Source organism: Equus quagga, chromosome 22, assembly GCF_021613505.1.
Source record: "Equus quagga isolate Etosha38 chromosome 22, UCLA_HA_Equagga_1.0, whole genome shotgun sequence".
Classification (NCBI taxonomy): domain Eukaryota; kingdom Metazoa; phylum Chordata; class Mammalia; order Perissodactyla; family Equidae; genus Equus; species Equus quagga.
The window spans coordinates 19117861-19143599 of record NC_060288.1 but is presented as its reverse complement, the minus strand read 5'-3'; the positions used below and the strand labels follow the sequence as shown (position 1 = coordinate 19143599).

Sequence of the window (25739 nt, the reverse complement as noted above, 5' to 3'; positions counted from 1 at the left end):
GTGTTTTCTCCCCTTCCCACTTCTTGGCTCTACAGAAAATGTAGGAACTAGATCAGCCTCCTTGAGGCTTCTTCTGACATTTCCACATGCTCTGGGGCCATCTTGGTTGGTCCACTTTTCATTCCTTCGGTGTCATCCACGTCGCTATGTTTCTCCTCCAGGTCTCCCTTCAATCTCCCAGCAACTGCCATAGTACCTTGTGCATGACCATCAGTCAGTTCACATCAATGTTTCTTAAGTAAATGAATGGCTAGTCACACTTTTTGCCTTACTTAGGATCAACAGAGGCAGCCATTTCAAGGAGGTACTCTTGCTTTTCTCACTTAACTGCCCTCCAGTTCTTGCTGCTTTGTTCAAATTCTCCTGCTTTACTGGGTGCGGGTTTGGAGAGACAGTGAAACTTGGGGACATGAGGCAGTCTAAATACCAGAAGTGCAGAGTGGCTGTCAGAAGTCAACAGTTTGTCATCTAACAACCTGGATAGCGATTGGGGCTAGGGGATAAGCCAAGGAGGATTCCTCAGAGAACTGTTCAATGACACCAAAATATTTATATACAGATTTCCTTCCCTGTTGTTATTTTATTTCTAGTTTATTCTATGTTAACTTATCCTAATAATTTGGATATAATTCCTCACTTATTTTAACCTAATGCTGATTTTATAGCTCTGATTAATGGAAGATGTATTTTTGAACTAATCTAAAAAATTTTTCTTTGCAGTAGGCTATTTAAATTGTTCGGATTTATATCTTTTCACCTACCAATTAGTGTTATGGGTGCTTTAAAAGAAATCTATGCTTATATGCAACAGGTCAAAAATACTCGTGTGCAGTAAGTACTCACCAAGTAAACTCTTGATAAACCCACCAGCAGAGGGATAGAAGAAAGCACATAATTCCAGGATCATTAAATCATTCATAATCTATTCCCCCCAGTGGACACAGGAGTCCTAGTATTGATGGAATTTGGAGATGGAAGCTACATCTGACGTCATCTAGGCAGGTGACTCTCTTATTTTATAAATGAAGAGACTAGGCCAGTGTATGAGTTGTGACCAGAGTGGTCCTGACTGTATTCCTGGTGTTCTTCAGTAATAAATTATACCAGGGTCAATTTTGTCATATGCAAATATCCTAACTGACTCCCAGGGCGGTAGGAAGATGAAATGATATAAGACATGTGAAGGCGATCTGGAACTTTACAAATAAATGTAACACTATATTGATTAAATAAACATTTATTTGGAAGGCTGCAATATGCCTACTATGCATTGGACAAAAAGAGATAAAAAATAGAGTCTCTACAAATAATTTACAATCCAGTCAGAAAGAGAGATGTATAAGGGCTAGGAAAAAATGGAATAGACACTAGTCTAAGAACTATGTAGAGTTCCGTGAAATTTTAGTTATGGTGGAGTGTTGTACACTTAGGGTTGCAAGAAAAAAGGACGCATTTCTTCTCTTTGGCTTTTCCCAATGGCTTAATACTAACAATAGCAACAACTACTCAACATCATAAACGAAAACACGGTAACTTATAATGGATGCTTTCTATCTATATCTTCCAGTTCAGTGAAGACGGCAAATGAGCACTCAACACAGTGCCAAGGGAAAGCGTCCCTTCCAACAGTTCCAACAGCGAAGTCGCAGGTTGCCGTGAGATGACTGACTTAACAGGCACCTCCTAGGGCGCCAACACTGTTGCTGTTATTTCCACCCCCAGCCCAAATGCTATGCCGGCTGCCCACGTGCTGAAATATACAGACAGAGCCCGCTAGGGCCTTACTGGATCTGGAGAGCATGTGGCAGCCTTTTTTCTGCCCCACCCTTAAGTCCCACTATCCTGGAACGCTCTGGAAGGAAGCGGATGGGCGGTGTGGGGCGGCGCGGATTGCCATCTTCCTTCCAGCGGTCACACCTAACACAAGGCCCCCATTGTGTCTTGGGGAACAGTAGCCTCGCAGTACGACGCTGGCTGGCCCTCTTTAAAGGAAGCGGGCGCTCCTGCTCCGGCGACCGCAGCCAGACACGAGGAGAGGCGGGGCGGGGCGGGGAGGACAGGTGGCAGGAGCGCAGCGCGCGCGCTCTAGGGCCGCGCGGGCGCCCCGGGCCCCGCACGCCGGCCTCGCGCGGGCGCCGCGCACCTGGGGGCGGAGCCTGGCTCCTCAATCAGCCCGCCCGCCCGCCCCCGGCCGGTGGCGAAGCCCCTACCCCGCGCCCTCCCGCCGCGCTGCGGACGCGCGCAGGTGCGGGAGGCCGCCCGGCCCGGAGCCCTGCAGACCCGCCCGCCATGGAGCACATCCGCACGCCCAAGGTGGGTGCACGGCTTGGGCCGAGGAGCTTGAGCCAGAGCTGGGCGGCCGGAGGGATGCTGAGCGTGCGGGCGGCCCGGCCTCCCTGCGGGGCGCTGGGCGAACCGGCCCCGCGAGCTGGGGAGGAGGAGGTAGCGCCGAGCATCTCTCGGTTCGCCATGAGGCTCATCCTTCTCTGGCTGCCTCACAGGCCCAGCCTTGGCTGCTGCTGGCTCTAAGCTTTGGTCCTTCGGGGTGGACATAGGGTGAATGGGAGGGAACCCCAGTTGTCTATTGAGTCATGGGGCTGGGGATCTGCTGATAAACGCTCCCTTCTGGTTTGGCACTGGGTTGTTGCTGTTGCTGCTTTTTTTTTTTCCTTCCAGTTTTTCTGTTGGCCGTTCTGAGCAGTTGAGAGAGAAACCAGCTTTGCTAATACAGATGAGAGGAATGGAGTTCTCTGCAGGGGGATTGAATGCTCTCGGGGAGCTTGTTGCATCTAAGGGTTCAGACCCGCCCAACTCGCTCTTCCGGCGTCCCATCCTCAGGCTGTCAGCCACAATGGATCTTAACAGGGCGCTCCTGTTTGCCTTAGGTTGAATGATGTTATCAGTCCTACCATCTTCTTGCCTTTTCCAGCCTGTTTCATTCTTTGGGGAGAAGGGTGCAGCTTATACATTCGTCTACTGGTGTGTTTGAAACAACACCAGCTTTTGTCACTCAACAAAAGCGCCTGGTCCCTCATCATTGCAGTTAAATAACACTGGAGACGTTGATCGCTTTACCAAACCCTACTCATAGTTGTACTAGTAATATAACTGAGAGTGGAAAAGATGATCGACATTCCTGTCTGATCAAAACCCTAAACTAGCGGAAGAATATACTTTAAAAGCCTGTTGGTTCTCTCCTGTTACTGCCACCACAGCTCCTTGCGTTTCCAGGATGAGCTCCTGTTGGAAATCTAGGCCTTTCAGAGAGTTAAGTCAAAGCAAGGTCTGAGTGGTCAGAACTTAGGTGGCCCCACAGATCCCACTCATTTCATGGAAAGAGGAGGGTCATTGCTTTGACTTAAGTCCAGTAAGAAGAATTCATTCCTAAATTCTGGAATGGTTCCTAAGTATCTCTTTGTAAAAGCAGCTATACAATTATCTCGTGCCCGTGGAAGAATAAATCTTTTAGTTTGCCAGAGAATGTTAGTTCCAACAGTAGATTTAAATTGTATTGATTTTGCCCTGTGGAATTAAATTGTTGCTTCACAATCAGGAAATTGTAAACTTAGAAGAGAGTGCCATAAACTACAGGATAGGTGCCTCAAAGCTTTCAGGGTTTAAGTGGTACTAAATAATTTATTCCAGAATGACGAATTTAACTCATGGACTCCCTCTGCCTTTGCCAAGGTCAGCCTTTCTTTGTCGTGATGAAGGGGCCTTTAAAAAAATGCTATCTGATGTGAATGTCAATAGCAAGAGCGATAGAGTGATAGGGCACCGGGTGCCATTTTCCTAGAGAATATGAATTTGAGGAGTTAAGGCTTTTTCTAGTCTATATTCAGACTAACTGTGTGCAAAGCCATGTGTGTAAGCCTGAGCAGCAAGCAAGATTCTCATTTATTCTTACGGTTGGTTTTCATAAACACCGTCCAAGCAGTGTAGTACTTCAAATCAGAAATCTCCTTTTATCAGGAAATGGAAAGGAGTGAGGGAAAATGGAGAACTATCTGAAATGTCATTGAATTGGGAGTCATTAACATTTAGGATAATGCGGGTGTAAAAAATAAAGAGCTACAGAGGTTGGGTGAATTCGATTTATTCATTCATTCATTTCATTCTACAAGCATTTGAGAACCTTTCATGTGCAATGCTCTGTGTTAGGTCCTGGGAGCACGAAACTTCAGGGAGCTCCCAGTCTGAGAGACAAGGCAGTTGCAAATCTGAATAGAGATGTACAGTGGGCAGTGGGCAGAGAGGGGAGAATGGATGGAGGATCGGCTCTACCATAAAGGGAGAAGGAAGCCTTCTTAGAAGAGCTGAGTGTTACTGTGCAAGGCATCAAGGAGGACCAGGAGCATTTGAGACAGCTGTCTTGCAGTTGTGTAAATAAGATGTATTCTCGCAACTAAGATGTATTCTCGTAAATCCTTACAACCTCAAAGAAGCTGAAAACCTTAACGGTGAAAAGATAAAAATGATTCCTTGAGGATAAACAGCATCTCTTCATTTTACATTTTTAAGTGCAAAACTAATTTTTGCAGCATTTAAGTCTGTAGCTTGTTTTGGTAGTTATTAAATTGCAAGATCAGTTGTTTATTAGAGCCACCCCTAATTGAGGACAATAAAACCGTATTATCTGCCAAAAAACCCCAGAAACAAAACTAATTTTTGCAATGTAAATGAAAAAGCGAGCAAGACTACCTACAGATCACTTGTTGTAAAATGCATAATATTGATGGTCATATTCATCTTTATTATTTACTTCCATTATACTCTGGGGGAGACGAATGGGTAACTTCACTTAGACTTCATGATTTCACATCTTGGGTGGCTTATACGGAGTATGCACAAAGTTTGTTTATCTGACTACGGTGGGTTTGAGCGATATTTACCATGTGGGTAGCAGGGTTTTATTTTAAGAGGAAAAGAAATGCATGCGTGTGCAATGTACAGTTGCTTTCTGCCCACCGTGAAAGTCAGTCATTTACTCTTTGTAGACTGCGCTCCCCATCACAGCCCCTGTGTGCTGCTTCAGTCTCTGGAGTGCGGTTTAAGGAGACAGATGCACATGAATAATCTGGAGTGCTGTTTCTTCCTGGGTGTGTGTGTGTGTTTAAGTGAAGCCTTTAATAGAGCAGATGCTAAGCAGGGTGTTTCTCTTGCAGAATGATTCCTCTACAGAAAGAAAAATGTTCCAAGGGAGAGCTAGTTTGCAGTTGGGTTGAAGTGAGGACACCAAGCTTACCCGCACTCATCACAGTGAACTTTGGGGTTTCTCCTTCACTGTCTGGCTTTCTTTACCTCTGACAACTTGCTGGCAAGAAGATGCCCTGCAAGAAGCTTAGGGATAGTTTGAGTTCAAGTCCGACTTAGTTCTGTGAAGAGGCATCAGGGTTCCTAGAAGCAGCCTGAAGTGTGTTATTAACCTCCTAACTGGTCTCCTAGTTTTCTCTTTGCTCTCTAATACCTTCTCCACAGAGGAAGCCTGAGTGATGCTTTGTGACAAATTGATCATGTTACTTCCACGTTCAAATTCTTGGGTAGCTTCCCTTTGTACCCAGGATATAAAGAGAGACTCTCCACGGCAGCCAGTGGGGCCCTGCGTGGACTGACTCTGCCTACTGCCCCAGCCTCTTTCTGTGACCATCTCATTGTTCCTTCTCCTCTGATCACCACTGGCTTCCATGTGTTTGTCACATGTGACAGGTTCTTTTCTGCCTCAGGACTTTTGCACTGCCATTCCCTCTGGGGCATACTCTTATCCTCACTCTTCACCTGGCCCCATCTCTCGTCTTTCTAGTTTCAGATTAAATATAATTTCCTCAGAGAGGCTATTGTCCAATTCCCCCTCGAAATCAGGTCTGCCTGTTATATTCTATCACTGTATTTTCACCTCATGCCCCTTGTTACGAGTTTTAAATTTATTTGGCTGATTATTTGTTTAATATGAAGTTCCCCTGCTAGACCAGAAGCCCAGTGAAGGGGAGGATCATATCTTGTTCACCTGTATCTGCAGCACCCAACATAGTTCTGGGCACCAAGTAAGCACACAGTAAATTAATGAATAATCGAGTAATAGAAGGGATGACTAATTCTTGATTTCAGCACTTTGGTTTTTAGTATTTGCTTGAGTAATCCAAGCCTCATATGCCTGATACCCATGACGGGTACAGTATTGTGAATCTTGCAATAGTGTTAAGTACTTGTGGGTGTCAATATATTATGTAAAATATATAGCATATATATAATTATATGTATTTTGTGATTATATATCGTTTTAATATGGTAGAATTCAAATAACATAAAATGCACCCTTTCAGTCATTTTAAAGTGTACGGTTCGGTGTTTTTTAGTATATTTACAGCGTTTTGTAACTATCACTACCATCTAATTCAGAACAGTTTTATCATCTCCAAGAGAAACCCACTATCTATTAGTAGTCAGGCGTCATTCTCCCTCCAGCCCGTGGCAACTGCGTGTCTACTTTAGTCTCTATTGGATTTGCCTATTCTGGACATTTCATATAAACGGAGTAATATAACATGTTGGCCTGTGGTCATTTGCTTCCTTCATTTAGGATAATCTTTTCTGAGTTCATCTAAGTTATAGCATGCATTGGTACTTCATTACTTTTTGTTGCAGAATAATATTTCATTCTCTGGATGTACCACATTCTGTTTATCCATCCATCAATGGATGGCATTTGGGTTGTTTCCACTTTTTGATTATTATCACTAGTGCTCCTCTGAACATTTCATATACTTTCCTTGTATGTGAACGTAAGTTTTCAGTTCTCTTGGATGTATCTCTAGAAGTGAAATTACTGGGTCATATAGTAACTCTATGTTAAATTTTTGAGGAAAATGAAATTACACCTTATATGTTTTAAAACTAAATTCTTCCCCTTCATATGCATTCAATAATATAGACTGATTTATATAGTATACAGAGTATGGGTACTTTGGAAATCATTGTTTAAATGGTGTAAATAGATAGGTTTGCATCAAAAGGGAATATAGATTTTTATTGTTATACATTGAAACAGTTTCTTAGAAAAACAACCCAATGAGCGTGAAGTTATATTTATAACACTCCAAATTCACTTCTAATTTATGATAAAATGCCATTTTTTACATAGTCATAAATAGCATGCCTTTTCTGTTACTGAAGTTTTTGCCCGCTGTTATTTTGTATATGTGTGTTATATTCAGAAGTCATCCACCTCTTTATTGTTTTAATGATTGCATTGTGTTCATTTGACTATAGTTGGGTAACCTGTCTCCACTATTAAGGATTTGGGTTTCGTGCCCCTGTGAAAATCCCTGGTATGATTTTCTTAATGTATAAGGTCCAGAGCAGAGTGACTGAGGTTAGGAGCAGTCTTATAATAAGCGTTCTTATCACACAACATCTTTCAGTATTTGGAAGCTTCTCATATGGCCCAGGATTTAGGCAAATTCTTTGTAGTCCCAGACAGTGGAAATAAAGGGTAGACATTGCAGGGCGGAAGGTCTTGCTTGATATAGAGAAGTTCTTTCCCACAATTTACCTGTTTGTTTAAAAGAAATTAGTTTATCTCTTGAAGGAATAGAGGTGTCTAAGCAGGGTCTGGATGGCTCTTGTCAGTGAAGACATGGAGGCATTTCAGGCATCTGAGGGGAGAACAGACTAGAATCACGTTTGAATTTCCTCTGAGCCAAGTGCCCAGCCACATCGAACTTCATGCTTCTCATGCAGAGAACTCACTGTGTCCCTTGGCAATCCGTGGTGACCATGGACAGCTCTAACCATTAAGAAGTTTTCCTTATATTTGGTCAAAATCTGTCTTGCTGTAGTTTTTAGTAATTGGGTCTAGTTCTGTCCCTTGGGATATTGCCCAATGCATCAGCCCTCCTTCCAGGAAATGGCCTTTCAAGTATTTTGTACCATGCTGCTGTCTCCCTAACCCCTCCCTCCTACTTAAGTAGTTAGCTTAGCACCACCTGCTCTGGCAAACGACCGGTGGCTTGGTTTTAAGTCCCTTTACTATCCTGGTTACTTTACTCAATGAGTTAAAAAAAATGTAGGATTACTTTAGGTTTGGTTGAATTGGGAGAGAGTAAAATTTGATAACTATTTTGTAATTGTATATGTCATCAAGTCCCATCTCAGTGGCCTTCTGGTGAGCTTACTGTGGAAGAGAACCCTTAGGTTGTCTCCACATGATGTGCTGTGAAGTCGTGTCTTCTCTGCCTTTTCCTTGAATGATAATGTCTTACACTTTGTTGAATATTATCTCATTGCGTTTAGCTTATTGCTCAATCTCTTACTCTGTTTTGGATCCTGATATGCACCTCCTGTTCCTCTCGGGTTGGTACCATCTACTGTTTAATGAACTTGTCCTCTGTTACCTCATCCATGATCTCATCTAAGATCTCATTCAAGAAAGAAACTAGATTAGGTGGATGTCACTTCTGAGTGACTTAAGCCACTTGCCCCCATCTCCCAGCTTCTCCATCCTCATAGCAGATTCACTAGTTCCCTCAGTTTGGTGCCATCTACCATTTGGTAAACTTGTCCTCTGTTACCTCTCCAAATAGCTCATCAAAGAAAAGAATGAAGTAGTCTGCGATGATGACTGCGTGAATCCGTGATGTTCCTGCTGATTGATGGTTTCCTTTTCTAGGTTCATACAGCATTCCGTTAAAGAAGCCATTTTAGAATCTTGCCTAGAATTCATGTCAAACTCGCCAACTTATAATTACAAAGTTCTATATCCCCCGTTGGAAAATAGCAATCTCAATTGCAAATTCTCTCTGTAATGGAGAGAGATCAGTAGTCATGAGAAGATTGGCTTTCTCCCTGTCATTCCCCACCATTATTCCATTGGCACTAAGTGTTATCTCTTTCATCTTCATTTAACGTATGATAATTTTCAGGTTATATTACTTTTGATTCTATGTTAGAATCAATATAGAAATTAATCACTATTAATATTTGAGTATATTTCCTTCTGGCACTTTTTCTTTGCATGAATACTCAAATTTTTTGTTTGTTTAGAAATTTAGGATCACCCAGTTCAGTCTTGTAATATGCTTCTTTTAACTTACCATATTGTGGTGTTTGAAAACATGTTTTTATAAGACTATGTGATTTTTTTATCCTGTGAAAATGTTATCACATTAACCATTTCCGCATAAGGCTATTACAATAATGTTATGATGAACATCTTGTTTATTAATTATCTGCATATGTGATTACTCCTTTAGGATAGAGCCCTAGATGGAATTACTGTGTCACAGAAGATAAACAATTATATGGTTTATATATGTTGCCAAATGATTTTCCAAAAATGTCACATCAATTTTCAAAAACAGGATAGAGTGTCTTTCTCACTATACCATTGCTTTGTTGTTTAAAAATATTTGCTAATTTAAAGGGAGGAACAGCACTTCGTTCTTTCATTGTAATTTTTCTTATTACTGGTGAGGTTGAAGCATTTTCAAGAATGTTTATTGGTTATTTTGTTACTTTTCTGAATTATCTTTTTATATCTTTTCCATTTTAATAATTGGTGATTTTAGTGTGTGTAGTGTGTGTGTGTATATATATACACTTATTTAATAACAGCTTTAGTATGTATATATATACTTATTTAATAACAGCTTTACTGAGAATTCACATAAAATTAACCCTTTTTAAGAATATAATTCTGTGCTTTTTTGTATATTCACAGAGGTATGTGACCATCACAATGATCTAATTTTAGAACATGTTGTCACTCCAAAAAGAAACCCCACACCCATTAGCAGTCACTCCCCATTTCTTCTTCCTGCTGCCCCCACAAACCACTGATGATTTTCTTTCTTTTTTTATTTAAAGATTGGCACCTGAGCTAACATATGTTGCCAATCTTTTTTTTTTCCCTTCTTCCCAAAGCCCCCCAGTACATAGTGGTATATTCTAGTTGCAGGCCCTTCTGGTTCTGCTATGTGGGATGCCACCTCAGCATGGCCTGATGAGCAGTGCTAGGTCTGTGCCCAGGATCTGAATCAGCAAAACCCTGGGCCGCCAAAGCAGAGCATGTGAACTTAACCACTCAGTCATGGGGCTGGCCCCAGATGTATTTTCTATCTCTATGTATTTGTCTTTTCTGGACATTTCATGTAAGTTAAATCATACAATCTGTGGTCTTTAGTGGCTTGCTTTTTTCACGTAGCATAATGTTTTCACAGTTCGTCCAAGTTGTAGCATGTGTCAGCACTTCATTCCTTTTTATCCATTCTATGGATACACACACATTTTGTTTATCCATTCTTCAGTTGATGGACATTTGTATTGCTTCTGGTTTTTGGCTACTGTGAATAATACTCCTATGAACTTTCGTGTACAATTTTTTGTGCGGGCGTATGTTTTTATTCCTCTTAGGTGGAATTTCACTTCTCTAAGAGTGGAATTGCTGAATCATATGGCAACCCTATGTTTAACATTTTGAGGAACTGCTGCACTATTTTCCGAAGTTGCTACACCATTTTGAGATCCCACGGACAACATATGAGCATTCCAATTTTTCCATATCCTTGTCAGCACTTGTTATTTTCTGTCTCTTTTATCATCCTAATGAGTGTTAAATGGTATTCATCGTGGTTTTGATTTGCGTTTCGCTAATGACTAATTATGTCGAGCATCTTTGCATGTGCTTAGTGATCATTTGTGTATCTTCTTTGGAGAACCGTCTATTGAAATCTTTTGTTCATTTTTTAATTAGGTTATTTGTGTTTTTAATTATTGAGCTGCAAAAATTCTATATATATTCTGGATACAAGTCCTTAATCAGATATAGGACTTGCAAATGTCTTTTCCCAGCTATCGGTTTTCTTTCCACTGTCTTGATGGTGTCCTTAGAAGCACAAAAGTTTTTAATTTTTGTGAAGTCCAACTTACCCATTCTTTTCTTCTGTCACTTGTGCTTTTGGTGTCATATCTATGTGTGTGTGTGTGTGTGTGTGTGTGTGTGTGTGTGTGTATATATATATATATATTTTTTTTTTGGCTGAGGAAGATTTGCCATGAGCTAAATAACATCTACGTCAATCTTCCTCTGTTTTGTATGTGGGTTGCCACCACAACGTAGCCACTGATGAGTGGTGTAGGTCCTCACCCTAGAACTGAACCTGGGCTGCTGAAGTGGAGTGTGCTAACTTAACCACTAGGCCACCGGACTGGCCCCCTATGTATATTTTTTTAAAAGCCTTTTTTCTGATTTTGAAAGTAGTACATTAGAGAAAATTTAGTTCAAAAGAGTAGCAAGAAAGTAAAAGTTATGCATGATCTCAACACCCAGGAAAAACTGTTAACTTTGTATATATTGTCAGCCCTTTTCTTTACATATAAATGGAAAAACAATATAAAACAAAATTAGGTCCATTTTCTCTCTTTCTGTATGTGTGTGTATATAATTTTGGAGGGTGAGAACTTATGTTTTTATATCATCGTCTACCATAAATATTTTTCTCACTTTATTAAACATTTCTCTGAAAAGTGACTTGTCACAACTACATGGTCTCACGTTGCATGAATGCATCATCAATTATTTAGTGTTAGGAGGCAATTCTCCATGGGTCTTCAACGTTTCTGCACTTTTGTTCCGAACTCTCTCTTCAAGGATGCTTTTGTAGCCAACAGCCTTGGAAGATGGAAATAGTTTCTCCCTCAGGGGCAAAGGGCAGATGTGTTTGTTGACCAGGCTAATAAAGATAACATTTTCCTCAGGGGCAAAGGTTGGTCAGAGTTGATAGCAGCCCTCTTATAAGATTGGCTCTTTTTAAACTCTAAGCTTTAAATTTCCTCCCCTGTAACATAGATGTACTCTTCCTGCCGCATCTCTCCGGGCTGCCCCATGTTGCCCCTTAGACTTGGGGAGGGTAAGGGTGGGGAGCTGATGCGAACATGCGGCTCACGCTTCCTGGTGTGCAGTGTGTTATAAAGTCCATCGTTTCTGACCTGTGGGTCTAGTGTCTTCTGTTATCATCCATGAAACTGCAGGAGGCTAACTTGTTATGTTGCAAGTGGGTTAAAATCTCAGTCACTTCACAGTTTTTGACAGTTTTATTTCCTAGTATTTGATATTTAATGTGTCTCCATTTTGTCATTCTAATAAATATCTGTGATAAACATCAATGTATATAAATTGTTGTGCAGATCTCTCTGTTGCCTCAGATTAAATTTCTAAAGTGTATTCTCAGGTTCCTTTTCTATACATATTTTAAATATTTTTGATGACTTCTAGAATTGTCTGCTCCCTGTGTAGCAGAGAAACATTTTAATTTAATTCTTGAGAATGATGTGTGAAGTATGGATTCTCATTAATTTATATTTCTTTGCTTACCGGTGAAATGGAATATATTTTTTGTGGCTGTTTATTGCAGTAGCAATACAACAGTAGTGCGGATGAAAGAAAATCCTTAAATGGCACATGCTCTGTGCTAGGCACTGTATTAGTTCATTTGTCCTTACAACTACCCTATGAGGTGAGTACTGTCATTGTTCCCATTTCACAGATGAGGAAACTGAGGTTAAATACATCAGTCAGCTCTAAGGGACAGAGAGAGGATTCAAAACCAGACAGCGTAGCTCCGAAAGTTTGTGTTCTCAACAACTATCTCTCTTGTGTTTTCATGTTGAGGGCAGGAGAGAGAATACGGTTCGGGTTCTCATTGACTTTACAGTCCCTGTTCCAGGCCTTCTGAAGTCCTGCTTGCATTCCTACCTTTAGGTGAATGAGCCGCCTCTGTAGTATCAAACATTCCCCACATTTTTTCTTACCATTGCGATTTGATTTTATCAAAAGAACCAAGCTCGGCATTGTGTTTCGATTTCCATCTGTCTCAAGACAGATTATTGCCCAATTGTTAAAGACTCTTTTATTGCCTGATATTTAGCAATATCGGGGAGGTAGTGTGGGTCATGAGATAGGCTCCCACACTTCAAAAAGACGGCTGATGGGTTTGTTAGAGTGAAATAATCCACTGAAAAGTGTAGCTGTGGCAGTTAGGTATTTCTGTAGTTTTGTGAATAAGAATGGATTGTATGAACCAAATGATCCCAGGAGTTCTGATTAGCATTCCTCAAAACTCAACCACACTTCTTAAAATGCTCACTTCTAGTAGGTTTAGCAAAAGTTTAGTTGTTGTCTGGCTGTCCTGAGTGTGACTTGAGTGTGCAGAACACACACTGTGCCATAGAACTTAGGAATCCAGAATCATTCATTCAGTGTTTGTAAGTTCAGGCAGCTGCGAGGTAGTTTTCTAATTAGGGGAATACAGACTCTGTGTGTGTGTGTGTGTGTGTGTGTGTGTGTGTTATGGAGAAGATGCTATGAAGAAAAGTAGTGAAATACAAAGGGGAGAGGGATGTTGGTTGGAGTGAGTTAGGATTGTTATTCTATACCTGATGATAATACGACCTTCCTGATAAAATGATATTTGAGCAGAGACCTAAAAAAGTGAGGGAGCGAGCCATCTGCGTTTCTAAGGAAAGCAGAGGGGACATCTAGTGCAAAGGTCCTGAAGTAGGAGTGTGCTTGGAGTCTTCAGGAATAGCAGAAAGACAGCATGGCTGAAGAGCAGGGAGTGGAGTTGTTGTGGGACATGGGGTTTGAGAGGGAGCAGCGGCCGATGCTGTATAATAGACTTTCCCTCTGGGTGTGAGGGGATCCATGGAAGGGATCCAAGCTCCGACTTACATTTAACAGCGTCTCAGGCAAAAATAAACTAGCCGAATGTGGGAGGGTCGGCAAAGATGGAATGAGGGGGCCCCGGGGGTAGCAATGGAGTAGCAATAAACTGGATATAGTTTCAAAGTAGCGTGGTGAGGATTTACTGATGGAGGAGATATGAGAGGAGAGGAAAAGAGGAGTCAAGGATGACGCCAAGGTTACTGGCCCTGGAACTGGAAGGATGGATTGTTGAGACTGGAACAGCTATAGGAGGAGAATATTGGGAGGGGGCAGGAGGGAATCCAGAGCTCAGTTTTGGACGTGCTGAGTTTGAGATGCCTATTGGACACATCGGTGATTTCCTTAGTAGGATCCAGGTACCCCCTTAAGGAACTACAGAATAACAGTACAGAGTGACACACTTTGTTATGGGCTGTTTGTTTTTTATCATATGCATTTTATAAAGGTCTCAAATCCTTTTGAAAATAATCTGATGTAAATAAATTCAGTCAATAAATACAAATTCTGGAAAATTTTCTCATAAACTGTATGTTTGTATGTTAGATTGTAGTTCCCTATGGATTTCATTGTTTTGAAGAACTATTTAATGTTGAATATTCTATATTATGTGCATACATAATATATTTATTTCTAGTAGTTTAACTTTTGTTCTTTACTGCCTTTGCCTGTTATCCATCAAGAGGAACTGTAAACAAATACATTTCCCAGCATGAGAGGAAAGTAATATTTGAGGAAATGCTGGATGGTTCCTTTAATGTGAAAGATCCTGCTTTACTTTGCTTTCTCTGGTTTGGGTATTTGCATCTATTTTTAAAAAGCAAATAAATATACTTATAAGTCAACACAACAGCAAAAAAGCAAGCAACTCAATTAAAAAATGGGCAAAGGACTTGAATAGACATTTCTCCAAAGAAGATATACAAATGACCAGTAAGTGTGTGAAAAGATGCCCAACATCACTAGCTGTTAGGGAAGTGCAAATCAAACCACAATGAGATACCACTTCATACCCATTAGGATGGCTATTGTAAAAAAAAACCCTGGAAATAACAAGTGTTGGCAAGGCAGGGGAGAAATTGGAACTCTCAGACATTGCTGGTGGGAATGTAAAATGGTGCAGCTGCTGTGGAAAATTGTTTGACAGTTCCTCAAAAAATTAAACATAGCATTACTTTCTGACCCAGCAATTCCACTCCAAGGTATATACCCCAAAGAATTAAAAATAGGGATGCAGAAAGATACTTGTATGCCCATGTTCATAGCTGCATTAGTCACAGTAGCCAAAGGGTGGAAACAATCCAAGTGTCTAGTAACAGATGAATGGATAAACAAATGTGGTATTTACAATTAGTGGAATATTATTCAGCTATAAGCAAGAAATGAAGTTCTAATACATACTACAAAATGGATGAACCCTTATGACATTGTGCTGAGTGAAATAAGCCAGACAAAAAAGGACAAATATTGTATGATTCCACTTATATGAGGTATCTATAATGAACAAATTCTTAGAGACAAAAGTAGAATAAAGGTTACTAGGGGCTAGGGGAAGGGAAAATGATAATAAAATATGATAATAAATGATAATAAAATAATAATAAAATAATAGTTGTAGAGTTTCTCTTTCCTGGTATATAACCAGTGCTCAATAAATATTTATTGAGTGAGTGAATTTGTTGAATAATGAATGAATTCCAACTATGCTTAATTTGGCAAATGTACATCTATTAGCAGAGAGTGGGAGGCAGTGTGAGTCTGAAGTCAAGTGCCCACAGCTTAAATTCTTACTCTGCCATTTACTTATTAGATACATGATTTTTTTTTTTTACTTTTGGTATAATTTTTAAAAATGAGAAATAATTCACATATCATAAAATCCACTCTTTTAAAGTGTATATTTCAGTGGTTTTTGTTACATATTGTGTAACTATAATTACTATCTATCTAATTTCACATTTTCATGATCCCCAGGAGAAACTTCATACCCATTAGAAGTCAGTCCCCATGTCTCTCTCCCCACACTCCTGGCAACCACTAATCTACTTTCTGTCTTTACTATTTGCCTGTTCTGGACATTTTATATAAATGGAGTCATACGATATGGGGTCCACTGTGACTGGCTTTTTTCACTTAGCATAGTATTTTTGAGATTCGTCCATATTGAATCATGTGTCTGTGCTTCATTCCTTTTTATTGGTGAATAATATTCCATTGTGTGGATACACCCACATTTGGTTATCTGTTCCTTGGTTGATAGATAGTTGGGTTGTTCCACTTTTTATTTATTATGAATAAGGCTTCTATAAACAACTTATGTACACGTTTTTTGTGTAAACATGTTTTCACTTCTCTCAGGTATATGCCCAGGATTGGAATTGTTGGGTCATGTGGTAACTATATGTTTAATCTTTCAAGAAACTAACAAACTTTTACCGAGAGGATGCGCCATTTTATAGTCCTAACAGCAATGTCTGAGGGTTCTAATTTCTCCGTATCCTCACCAGCACTTGTTACTGTCTGTCTTTTTGATTATAACTATACTAATGGGTGTGAAGTGATACCTTATTTTGGTGTGTTTTGCATTTGCCTGATAGCTAATGATGTTGAGCATCTTTTTATGTGCTTATTGGCTATTTATATGTCTTCTTTGGAGAAAGATCTATTCAAATCCTTTGCTTATGTTTTTAAATGATCTTTTTGCTTTTTAGAGCAGTTTTAGGTTCACAACAATGTTGAACAGAAGATACAGAGTTTTCCCATATACCTCCTGCCCCCCAACCCCCTGACATACATAGCCTCCTCCATTATCACCATCCCCCACCAAAGTGGTACATTTGTTACAACCGATCAACCTACATTGACGCATCATTATCACCCAAATCTTGTAGTTTATATTAGGATTCACTCTTGGTGTCGTACATTCTATGAGTTTGGACACATTTACAATGACATGTATCCACCATTATATTACATGCAGGAGTTTCACTGCCCTAAAATTCCTCTGTTGTTCCACCTATTAATCCCTTTCTTCTCCCTGACCCCTGGAAACCACTGATCTTTTTAGTCTGTCCATAGTTTTGCCTTTTCCAGAATGTCATATAGTTGGAATCATACAGTTTATAGCCTTTTCAGATTGACTTCTTTCACTTAGTCATAAGCATTTAAGTTTCCTCCGTATCTATTCATGGCTCGACAGCTCATTTCTCTTTCATGCTGAATTGAAATAAATACCAAGCAGCGTGATTGCTGGATTATGTGGTAAGAGTATGTTTAGTTTGGTAAAAAATCACTGAACTGTCTTCCAAAATGGCTGTACCATTTTGCCGTCCCACCAGCAAAGATGAGTTCCTGTTGCTCCACATCCTTGTCAGCATTTGGTGTTGTCAATGTTTTGGATTTTGGCCATTCTAAAAGGTATGTAGTGATACCTCATTGTTTTAATTTACGTTTCTCTGGTAACATATGTTGAGGAACATCTTTTCATATGCTTATTTGCCATCTGTACATCTTCGTTGGTGAGGTGTCTGTTAAGGTCTTTGGCCCATTTTTTAATTGGGTTGTTTTATTGAGAAATGCTTTTTGCACATGCTTTTCTCCCAATCTGTGGCTTGTCTTTTCATTTTCTTGATAGTGCCTTTTGCAGAGAAGTTGTTTCTAATTTTTAATTAAGTCTAGGTTATCAATTCTTTCTTTCATACATCGTGCCTTTGGTGTTGTATTTAAAAAGTCATTGCCAAACCCAAGATTGTCGAGATTTTCTCCTATGTTATATTCTAAGCCTTTGTTCATTTTGGGTTATCTGTCTTTTTATTGTTGAGTCCTAAGTGTTTATATATTCTGGACCAGCTCCTTATCAGATACATGACTGGCACATATTTGCTTCCATTCTGTGGGGGTTTTTTTTTTCACTTTCTTATTGTTGTCCTTTGAAGCCAAAAGTTTTTAGTTTTGATCAAGTCCAATTTACCTGTGTTTTCTTTGGTTGCTTGTGCTTTAGATGCCATGTCTAAGAAACCTTTGTCTAATCCAGAGGTCACAGAGATTTAGACTGTTCAAGTCTTTGATCTGAGTTAATTTTTGTATATGGTGTGAGGTAGAGGTCCAAATTCATTCTTTTGCATGTGGAATTCCAGTTCTCCCAGCACCATTTATTGAAAAGACTTTTCTTATTCCATTTAGCCATCTCAGCATCCTTGTGAAAAATCAGTTCACTATAGTTGCATGGACTGTAGATGCGAGAGTTTCCTACTGGATTCTTAGTTCTAGTCCTTTGATCTCCATGTCTATCTTTAACTAGTACTACACAGTCTTCATTACTGTTGCTAGGTATGTGATCTTGAATGAGTCACTTGAGATCTCTCACAGCCTTGATTTGCTCATCTATAACTCATTGGGAAACTAAATGAGAGAATACGTTTAAAGCATTTAATAACGTGACATTTAGTAAATTTCAGCTATTTTTATTATTATTTTTTTATCATCACTGTCATTGCAAAAGGAGATAGTCACAGCTTTGCATGCTGAAAGAACTTCCCTGGAATTTGAGAATAAAATAGTTTTCTTAATCCAAATATTTCGTTTGACTTACTCATTCACTTCCCCACTCCACACTGGATTTAATTTTTTTTCCTCTGAAGCCACTCTGCAAAGACCGAATTTTAGGAAAGGTGTCAAGTTTTGCTTATGAAGCCTCTGCAGTGGCCTTTGTTCCATAGAGATAAAGCTTCAGTGACATCACCCTGAATTCCTGAGAGAGAGTCTTTCTGGAGTGGATGTGTGGAGAAGAAACTGAGAAACACACTTTAATTTTTTTAGTGGATGAAAGTAACATGGTAACATTTGTACCACCATTAAAGCTTTCCAAAGGGATACAATTAAGGCATGCACCTTGAAACATTAGAATGCTCGTGAGGAATGATAAAGACGTGAAACTGTAACCTGCTATGTATGTCCACTTACTTATTTATTAGTAAATGTCAGCATTTCCTACTTAACTTACATCATTAACTGATTTGGTTTGGTTATCACTTCTGTCATATTTCTGCATGCAAAATAGTGTCTGGAATGCTTCTTTTCACAAAACAGATAGACGTATATTTTCTCATCTTTATTTAAAGCTTATTTTTATTGGTTTTTCCATTCTGAACAGGACAAGCTGTGAAATATGCATGAAATTAAACCTCTTGACCAAACACCCAGGATTCCGTGACTTTGTCTCATGTAATGGTTTGGTTTTGTATTCTTATATTGCACTCAGAGGGAGTCCAAGAAGCTCATTTTGTACCATATTTCTTCGGCCAGGAACAGTATAAGCTATTTTTTTCTAGTGCCCTTTCCCCTGGTGGACAGCTAGTTGAAGCCTTTGGGAGTAGAAGTACTTCCCAGGACATAAACCCAACCCTTCCTCCCACAGCCATTTAAAATAGTTTAAAAATAACCCCCACTTAAAGTTTTGTGGCAGGCTATGACAACTTTATAAAAATTGTATGTTTACTTTTCTCCTCTTTTTCATTTATTAAAACACTGCTTATCACAGATTCCCGGAGAAATAAATTTATTGCCAAGCTATGAAAGAAAATTTCATTCCTTAGGGCATGTAGCAATGCACAAGAGGTTTCGAATGCTCAAGGTGCCGTTGACTCCCACACTGAAGATTCTGCCTTCTTGAGCTAAGTGGATAGATCCAAAGACACTATTCATGCATTTATTTATTCCTTTGTACCATCAGCAAATAGCCCTTAAGTGTTTCCTCCATGCCAGGTGCTGTTTTAGGCCCTAGAGATCCAGTGGTGAACAGGACAGAGAGTGTCACTAGTTTCACAGCACTTACATTGTAGGAAACAATTAAACAAACAAAAATATTGCAATATTCTTTAAATACGTATATAATCATGTAATCACTGTAAGCTAAGACCTTAGAAAAATCTTCTGTTTTTAGAAGATTTTTTTTGCCAGATTCTGCTTCCCTTCCCCTGTAAACCTTCTAGTTGTTTCCCACCCTACTCAGAGTGAAAGCGAGAGTCCTAACAGTCCTGAAGGCCCTGCCAGATCGCCCTGACCGCCCATGGCACCTTGTCTCCTCCTCCCCCGTCACAGACTCTGGTCCAGACGTCCCACCTCCTTGTAGACCCTGGAACATAGCAAAGCTGGTCCTGCTCAGGGCCGTTGCATTTGCTGTTCTCTCTGCCTGGAATGCTCTTTGCCTAGATTTCCTCATGGCTGGCTCTCTCACTTCCTTTGGTTCTCTACTGAAATAGTCATTTTATTTGCGAGGACTTCCCTGGACATGCTGACTCCCTCCCTCCCCACTCCTTATCCTGCTTCCATTTCCTCCCTAGCATCTTTTGGTATGTATACATACATTTTTTTAAACTTGATTATTTATTTATTGCCTTTTCACCTGCCCACCCATTCCCAAACAGAATGCAGGCTCCATGTGAGCCATGGCTTTGTCTTGTTCACTGCTGTCTCCCCGGCACCCGGAACACTCTGTGTCTGGCACAGAGTAGAGATGCACAATGAGTGTTCCTTGAATGAATGAATCAAGGAAATGGTTTCACATGACTTTGTGTCCAAGCTTTACTATCTTTCCACAGCCTCATTTCTTCTTCTCCTTCTTCTTCTTCTTCTTCTTCTTTTTTTTTTACACAATTCTGCCAATATTTTGTTAATTCAAAAGTACTTTACAAGAAAACATAAGTATGGCTTCCAATAGGAATGTTATACCTGGACTTGGTACCAAGCTCACAGAGTTTAGTTTTTTGAGGAAAACCAGGCTTTAAAATTAAACAGCATTGCAACCAAAACTATAATCCCAAGGATTCTCACAAAACATATCACAAATGACAGCATGAAAAAAATTCTTGTATAGTGACTCAAAGTTCAGCTCTACAATGTATCCTTAAACTGACAGGACATTGGTATCTTAAATAGTCTCAACTTCCCAAAGAAAGAGTGTTGCCAAGAGCTGTGTATTCACATACAGCAATCACACAAGGAACTTATGACGTAAAGCAAAAGTAAACTTTGTTAAAACTCCTCAGATTCCACACCAACTGGTTAACCTCTGTCCAGTGTGGGACTAGTTGGATTTTTAAAAAAAATCTCTCATCCAGTTTGATGGTGCAGCTTTTCTTTTTGCCTGCTGGCTTGTGTTTACAGCAGCTTTTAAAGACTACTTGTTCAACCGTAGCTGCATGCTGGATCCCAGCTATGGAAAAAAGTGAAAGCCTTAGTTCCATGGCACCTAGTTTTCACTTTGGCAGATGCAGTTCAGTTTTTTTCGTCTCTGTTCCTGTTTCTCATACTTACAACACCTGCCGCGTTGAATATTCCTTACCTCCTTGTCTGAAAATTCAAATTCCGTAATGAAGCATTCTTGGTGAATCATGCCTGTTTCTACCTACAAGCCCTCAGATACTTTTGTTTACCATGGTGTTGTTAGTTTTCATTCTGTAGATGAATATTTGAGCACGTACATGTGCTAGGCGTTAGGATACGAAAATGAAAAAAACACAGCTCTTGTCCTTAAGGATCGTCCAGTTGAGGGTTGTTATGGTGTTCTGAAATTGTAATGGTCTGTCATTTCGGGAAGTCAGTAAGGCAAGGACTGTGTCTCTCTTTTCTTTCTTCCCATAGTTCTACTGTAAGTGTGGGCTTAGCATTCTTCACGGTGCTACAGGGAATATTGGAAATAAAAGAATCAGTACTTCCTTGAGAATATACTTTCTTGGAAACAATTAAAGTGGTATAATAAAAATAGCATGTAGTAAGGTAGCGTAGGATAAAGGGGAAGTAAACAGTAATGACCAGAGGTGTCACAGTAATTCAGAGGATATAGAATGATCACTGTGGACTGGGATAGTCAAGGAAAAGCAGTATTAAGGAAGTAGATCTTGGGTATTGGGCTGGAGGGGACATGCTGTGCTGGGGGAGTGGCGTCCTCGCTGCACTTGGTAACCTCAGAGCTTATTGTGACAGGGTGGTGGTGCAGCCTTTCTTATGGGGCCTCAGAAGAGGCTGCCAAATCTTTGTGTCTGCAAGGCATTCTGCTTGATGCTCATTTCCCAGAATGGGAATGACGGGCTCCAGCGGGCTGTAGCGTAAGAGGAGAAGGAGAAAAATGTGGTGTCGATTATGGAGCCTGTCCTTGGGGGCTTGCAGCCCAGGAGTGAGGCATGGGAATGTGTAAATGAGCTGGACCCTGGCCTTGCCCTGGGTGAACGGGCTGCACCCCTTCCTCTTCTGGCACCGATACTTGCCAGAAGATGGTGGGAGGGGGGTGTATACGACTTGGTTCTCTCTGTGCCCCGGCTGTCTCCTCTTTGGACCTTCGATAAGTTCCATTTGGCACAACTTGCCCTTGGAAAAATGTTTTCCCATAGTTCCCAAAGAGCTATATAAGTAGATGGTTTAGTCCTTTCCTGTTAGTGCCTTTGTCAAAAATATGTCAGCTTCCGAAGCATTTTAGAATTTTAGAAATATTTGTAGAGGAAAATCATCATAATAAAATAAGTCTTTGACTTTCTATATTGCTCCATAGTAAGGTCTTAATTCTCCCAATTCTATTTTATTTTTTTAAAATGACTATTGTTTTTGAACCAGCTGTCTTTAATAGGTTACTTCATACATTTGTTCTTTGAGTTACAATGGGCCCAGCATCTGTTCTTCATTTATTTTTCCTCTTGACATCTTTCTTCCCCTTTTTCTCTTATTTGTGCTTGTTGAAAATGGTATTTTTGGTTGAGGTTATTTTAAGGTGGTGTTGAAATAAATCCTGAGATTGTCCTCTTGTTCAACAGTGCATGTTGTTTTAAGCCTGCACATCCAGGGTCATCCTACCAAAATAAATTATATGAGCCCTGTGCAGAACTCTCAAGTGCCTGGCTTTTTATTTATGAGAGTTGGCTGCCAGCATACATTTATAGTTTCCCCTGAGCAAAAATGGGCTCCCTTTTCTTTTCTCTGCCTTTTCCAAGAATTCCTAGCACTCTCGTTTCTTAAGTAGCTATGGCTCTGTGTCACTAACTATTTTAACTTTATTATCCCTCTTACGGAATTTTTAAAATTTAGTTAAATGTCAGTCAAATCTACTGTTTTAACAATTGCATAGGTAGATGGAACTCAGCAACTTGCCCATTTATAGGCATTTGAGGCTAGCTGAAATCATCAAGATATTTTCTTCACCTTGACCTAAACTGGATAAAAATATCCTTATCTATATAGGAAGTTTGATTTTTTTTCTTCTTCTAAAAGCAAATTTTACAAAGCTTATATTTTACACAGAGTATAACTTGAATTATTGGAATTATTTGGAGATTTGTAGGTGGCCCAAAAATCTACAGAAGGGTGTGTATCAAATACTTATTTCCTGTCCAGAGAAAGGACTCAAATTTTCCAGCAAATTGGGGAAATACGTAGATTCTTCGCTTTGGAATCTGATGCATTAAAAATCCTTCTAACGTGCATACAATCCCAGGATCTTTATTCATTTTCAGTGTCCTTTTGTGCAACTAGTATAACAAATTAACCTGGATGAACTCATCCATCTGTTTCCCCCTTACTTTTGAAAATGGGATCAAGATCACTGAGGTGAAGTTTTCTACCAGTATCTACCCCTGGGTCTGTGTAAATCACTTGGATTGTGAGTCTGTATCAGATTGAGTCTTAGTCTTTCCAAATCTGAATCCTCCTACTTCGCTTAACCAGGCTGAAGCTGGCTCCATCCTGTGGAAAGTTAGTGCTTAGGAGGTAGGGTTGAAGATGTGGGCTCTACAGGCTAAGGAGATGTTGATAGAGGAAGAAACAGGTGAAGGATTGTCTTCCCATGCACAGATTCTAGTAGGTCAATATATCTTTGGAGAATAATTAGTGGCACCTGTCATATGATACTGGTGATGGTTTGGGTATTAAAAAAGGAACCTGCTGAAACAGTAAGGTGGGCCAGGTTGTGGAAAGACCTGGTATAGCAGTGGGGAGCCATTGAGGCTTTGACTAGGGAGTGCTGTGATAAAGGTGTGTTGTAGGATGACTACTTGGGTGACAGCCCTGGGAATAGATCATGTGACAGATGTGTGCGGGGCTTTGGCTGCTCAGCATCGTTCTCCCTGGCCCTCTCTGAGGGGCCACGCCTGCTCTCAGCCTATGTTTTTGGTGTGGTGTGTTCCTCAAATCCGGCCACTCGTCATGTCATTCCCATGTCATTCCCATGACCGCAATGACTGGTTTAAAGATAAGCATGTGACCCAGTGAAATGCAGTGAGATGTTGCTTGGGTTGCTGGAAAAGGTGGTACTTTTCCTTGCTGGCTATGGATGTGGAAAGAGATGAGGCTGGGTCACTGGAGCCATCGTGAGCAGAGAGGGGGCCCGGCTGAGAGATGAGGGTGAGCATCTGAGAGTGTGGAACCCCTGGCCAGTCTGAAGGCAGTCCCACCACCAATCTTTGTGAACATATGCTTTGATAAAATCCCTTTTGGCTTAATCCATATGAGGTTGAGATTTCTGTCTTGTTCCTAAGAAAGTCCTAACAGATAGAGGTGGAGTCAGATAATCTGTGGGCAGGATTACCAGGTAGGAGCCTTTTAAATAGTCTGAGTGCTTGGTACAGAGTAGACACTCAAAAAAGTAATAACATTAATTAATAAATTAATTAAAAGGGCTTAAACTGATGGATGGCAGCTGTCTAATTTTCATAGGGTTCTTGCATAGGTACCTTGCTTTGTATTATATCTGACTATATTAACTGTGTTTTAAAAAATAATTTAGATTTAAAGCAGGATACATTTCTAAGAGTTAATTTTTCAGGCAGCTTGAAAATAGGATTATTTTCATGCAGCTCAATGTGTGTATCCCAGCGGCATTTCTCTCTGTGTTAGATCAAAGATATTCTATGGATTTTATGAAGGGCAGAAACTCTTAAGTATTTATACTGGTTACATGTTGTATTTTCTTGGATTTTGCTTTGTGATTTTTGCTGAGTTCGTCAGTTCTCCAATATCTGACCTCTGAATAAAATGGTCCTGGGAAAAGACTTTCATTGGTTTTATAGTTTTAAACAGATTAAATTCGCCTTTTGGGAGAAGGACTGGTGTAGCTGATTTTTCTACCAAATGGCTGTGTTAGAAAACTCCTGAAGCTCATGACTACCCCCTTTTATTTGTTTAAGCAACTTTATGTAAATAGGGGAAAAGGTGCTCCTTTTTTTCTTTTTTGGAAACAGATTTATTATGTAACATTTTACAATATGATTTTATTTTATTTCACCAGTTTTATTGAGGTATAATTGACATGTAACAGTGTATTTGTTTAAGGTGTACAGCATAATGATTTGATATATGTATACATTGTGAAATGATTACCACCGTAAGTTTAGTTAACAACCATCATCTCACAGTTACAAACTGTTTTTCTTGTGATGAGAACTTTTATGATCTACTCTTTTAGCAACTTTCAAATATACAATACAGTATTGAAAGTGCTTCTTTTAAAACTGGAAAAATCAAATGCTTTTTTCTGCTGTTGTAAGAGGTGACAATAATTCTAAGTTGACTGAAGAATTTTTTATTTCGTGTTCTTCATGTATGTGAAAGAACTTTGTGACTGTCATTGGGTAGTTCATCTTTCATGCATATTCTGTCTACTGCTGCTTTAACAGAGGGGAAATGAAGTCACAGACATGAGGTGAGCATTGAGTGGAAATAAGAATTACATCTCTGAAGTCTCTGTTTTGGATTTGTCAATAATTTGTTCCTTGCTAACTCCTGAGATGTATGCTTTTTTCTGTTTCTCTCACACATGCAGTTACTCATTGATGGAATCATTCATTGTCCAGGAGCTCTGGGTTCACACTTAAAGCATCTTAGCGACACAGGGACACCTACCAGAAATAAAACCATTCAGAATTTCTAATAGGGTAGACTTTTCTATAATTAATGCATGGCTGGTTAGAAGAAGTGAAACTTGATTCCTGCAATGGTTCTCCCCAAGCTGCAGGAGGTCCTTGCACCTTATGACGTGAGACAC

The 25739-nt window shown here is 39.9% G+C and overlaps 1 protein-coding gene across 3 annotated transcripts in view; it reads left to right on the top strand.

Moving 5' to 3' along the window:
• Positions 1 to 2117: 2117 nt before the first annotated feature.
• Positions 2118 to 25739, top strand: part of MTMR7 (myotubularin related protein 7) — a 107604-nt gene continuing 83982 nt past the window's right edge. For all 3 annotated transcript variants that reach the window (XM_046648374.1, XM_046648375.1, XM_046648373.1), the window contains exon 1: positions 2118 to 2313. In XM_046648374.1, the coding sequence (XP_046504330.1) occupies positions 2290 to 2313 (24 nt within the window). In that variant the 5' untranslated portion in view covers positions 2118 to 2289. The remainder of the gene's footprint in view (positions 2314 to 25739) is intronic.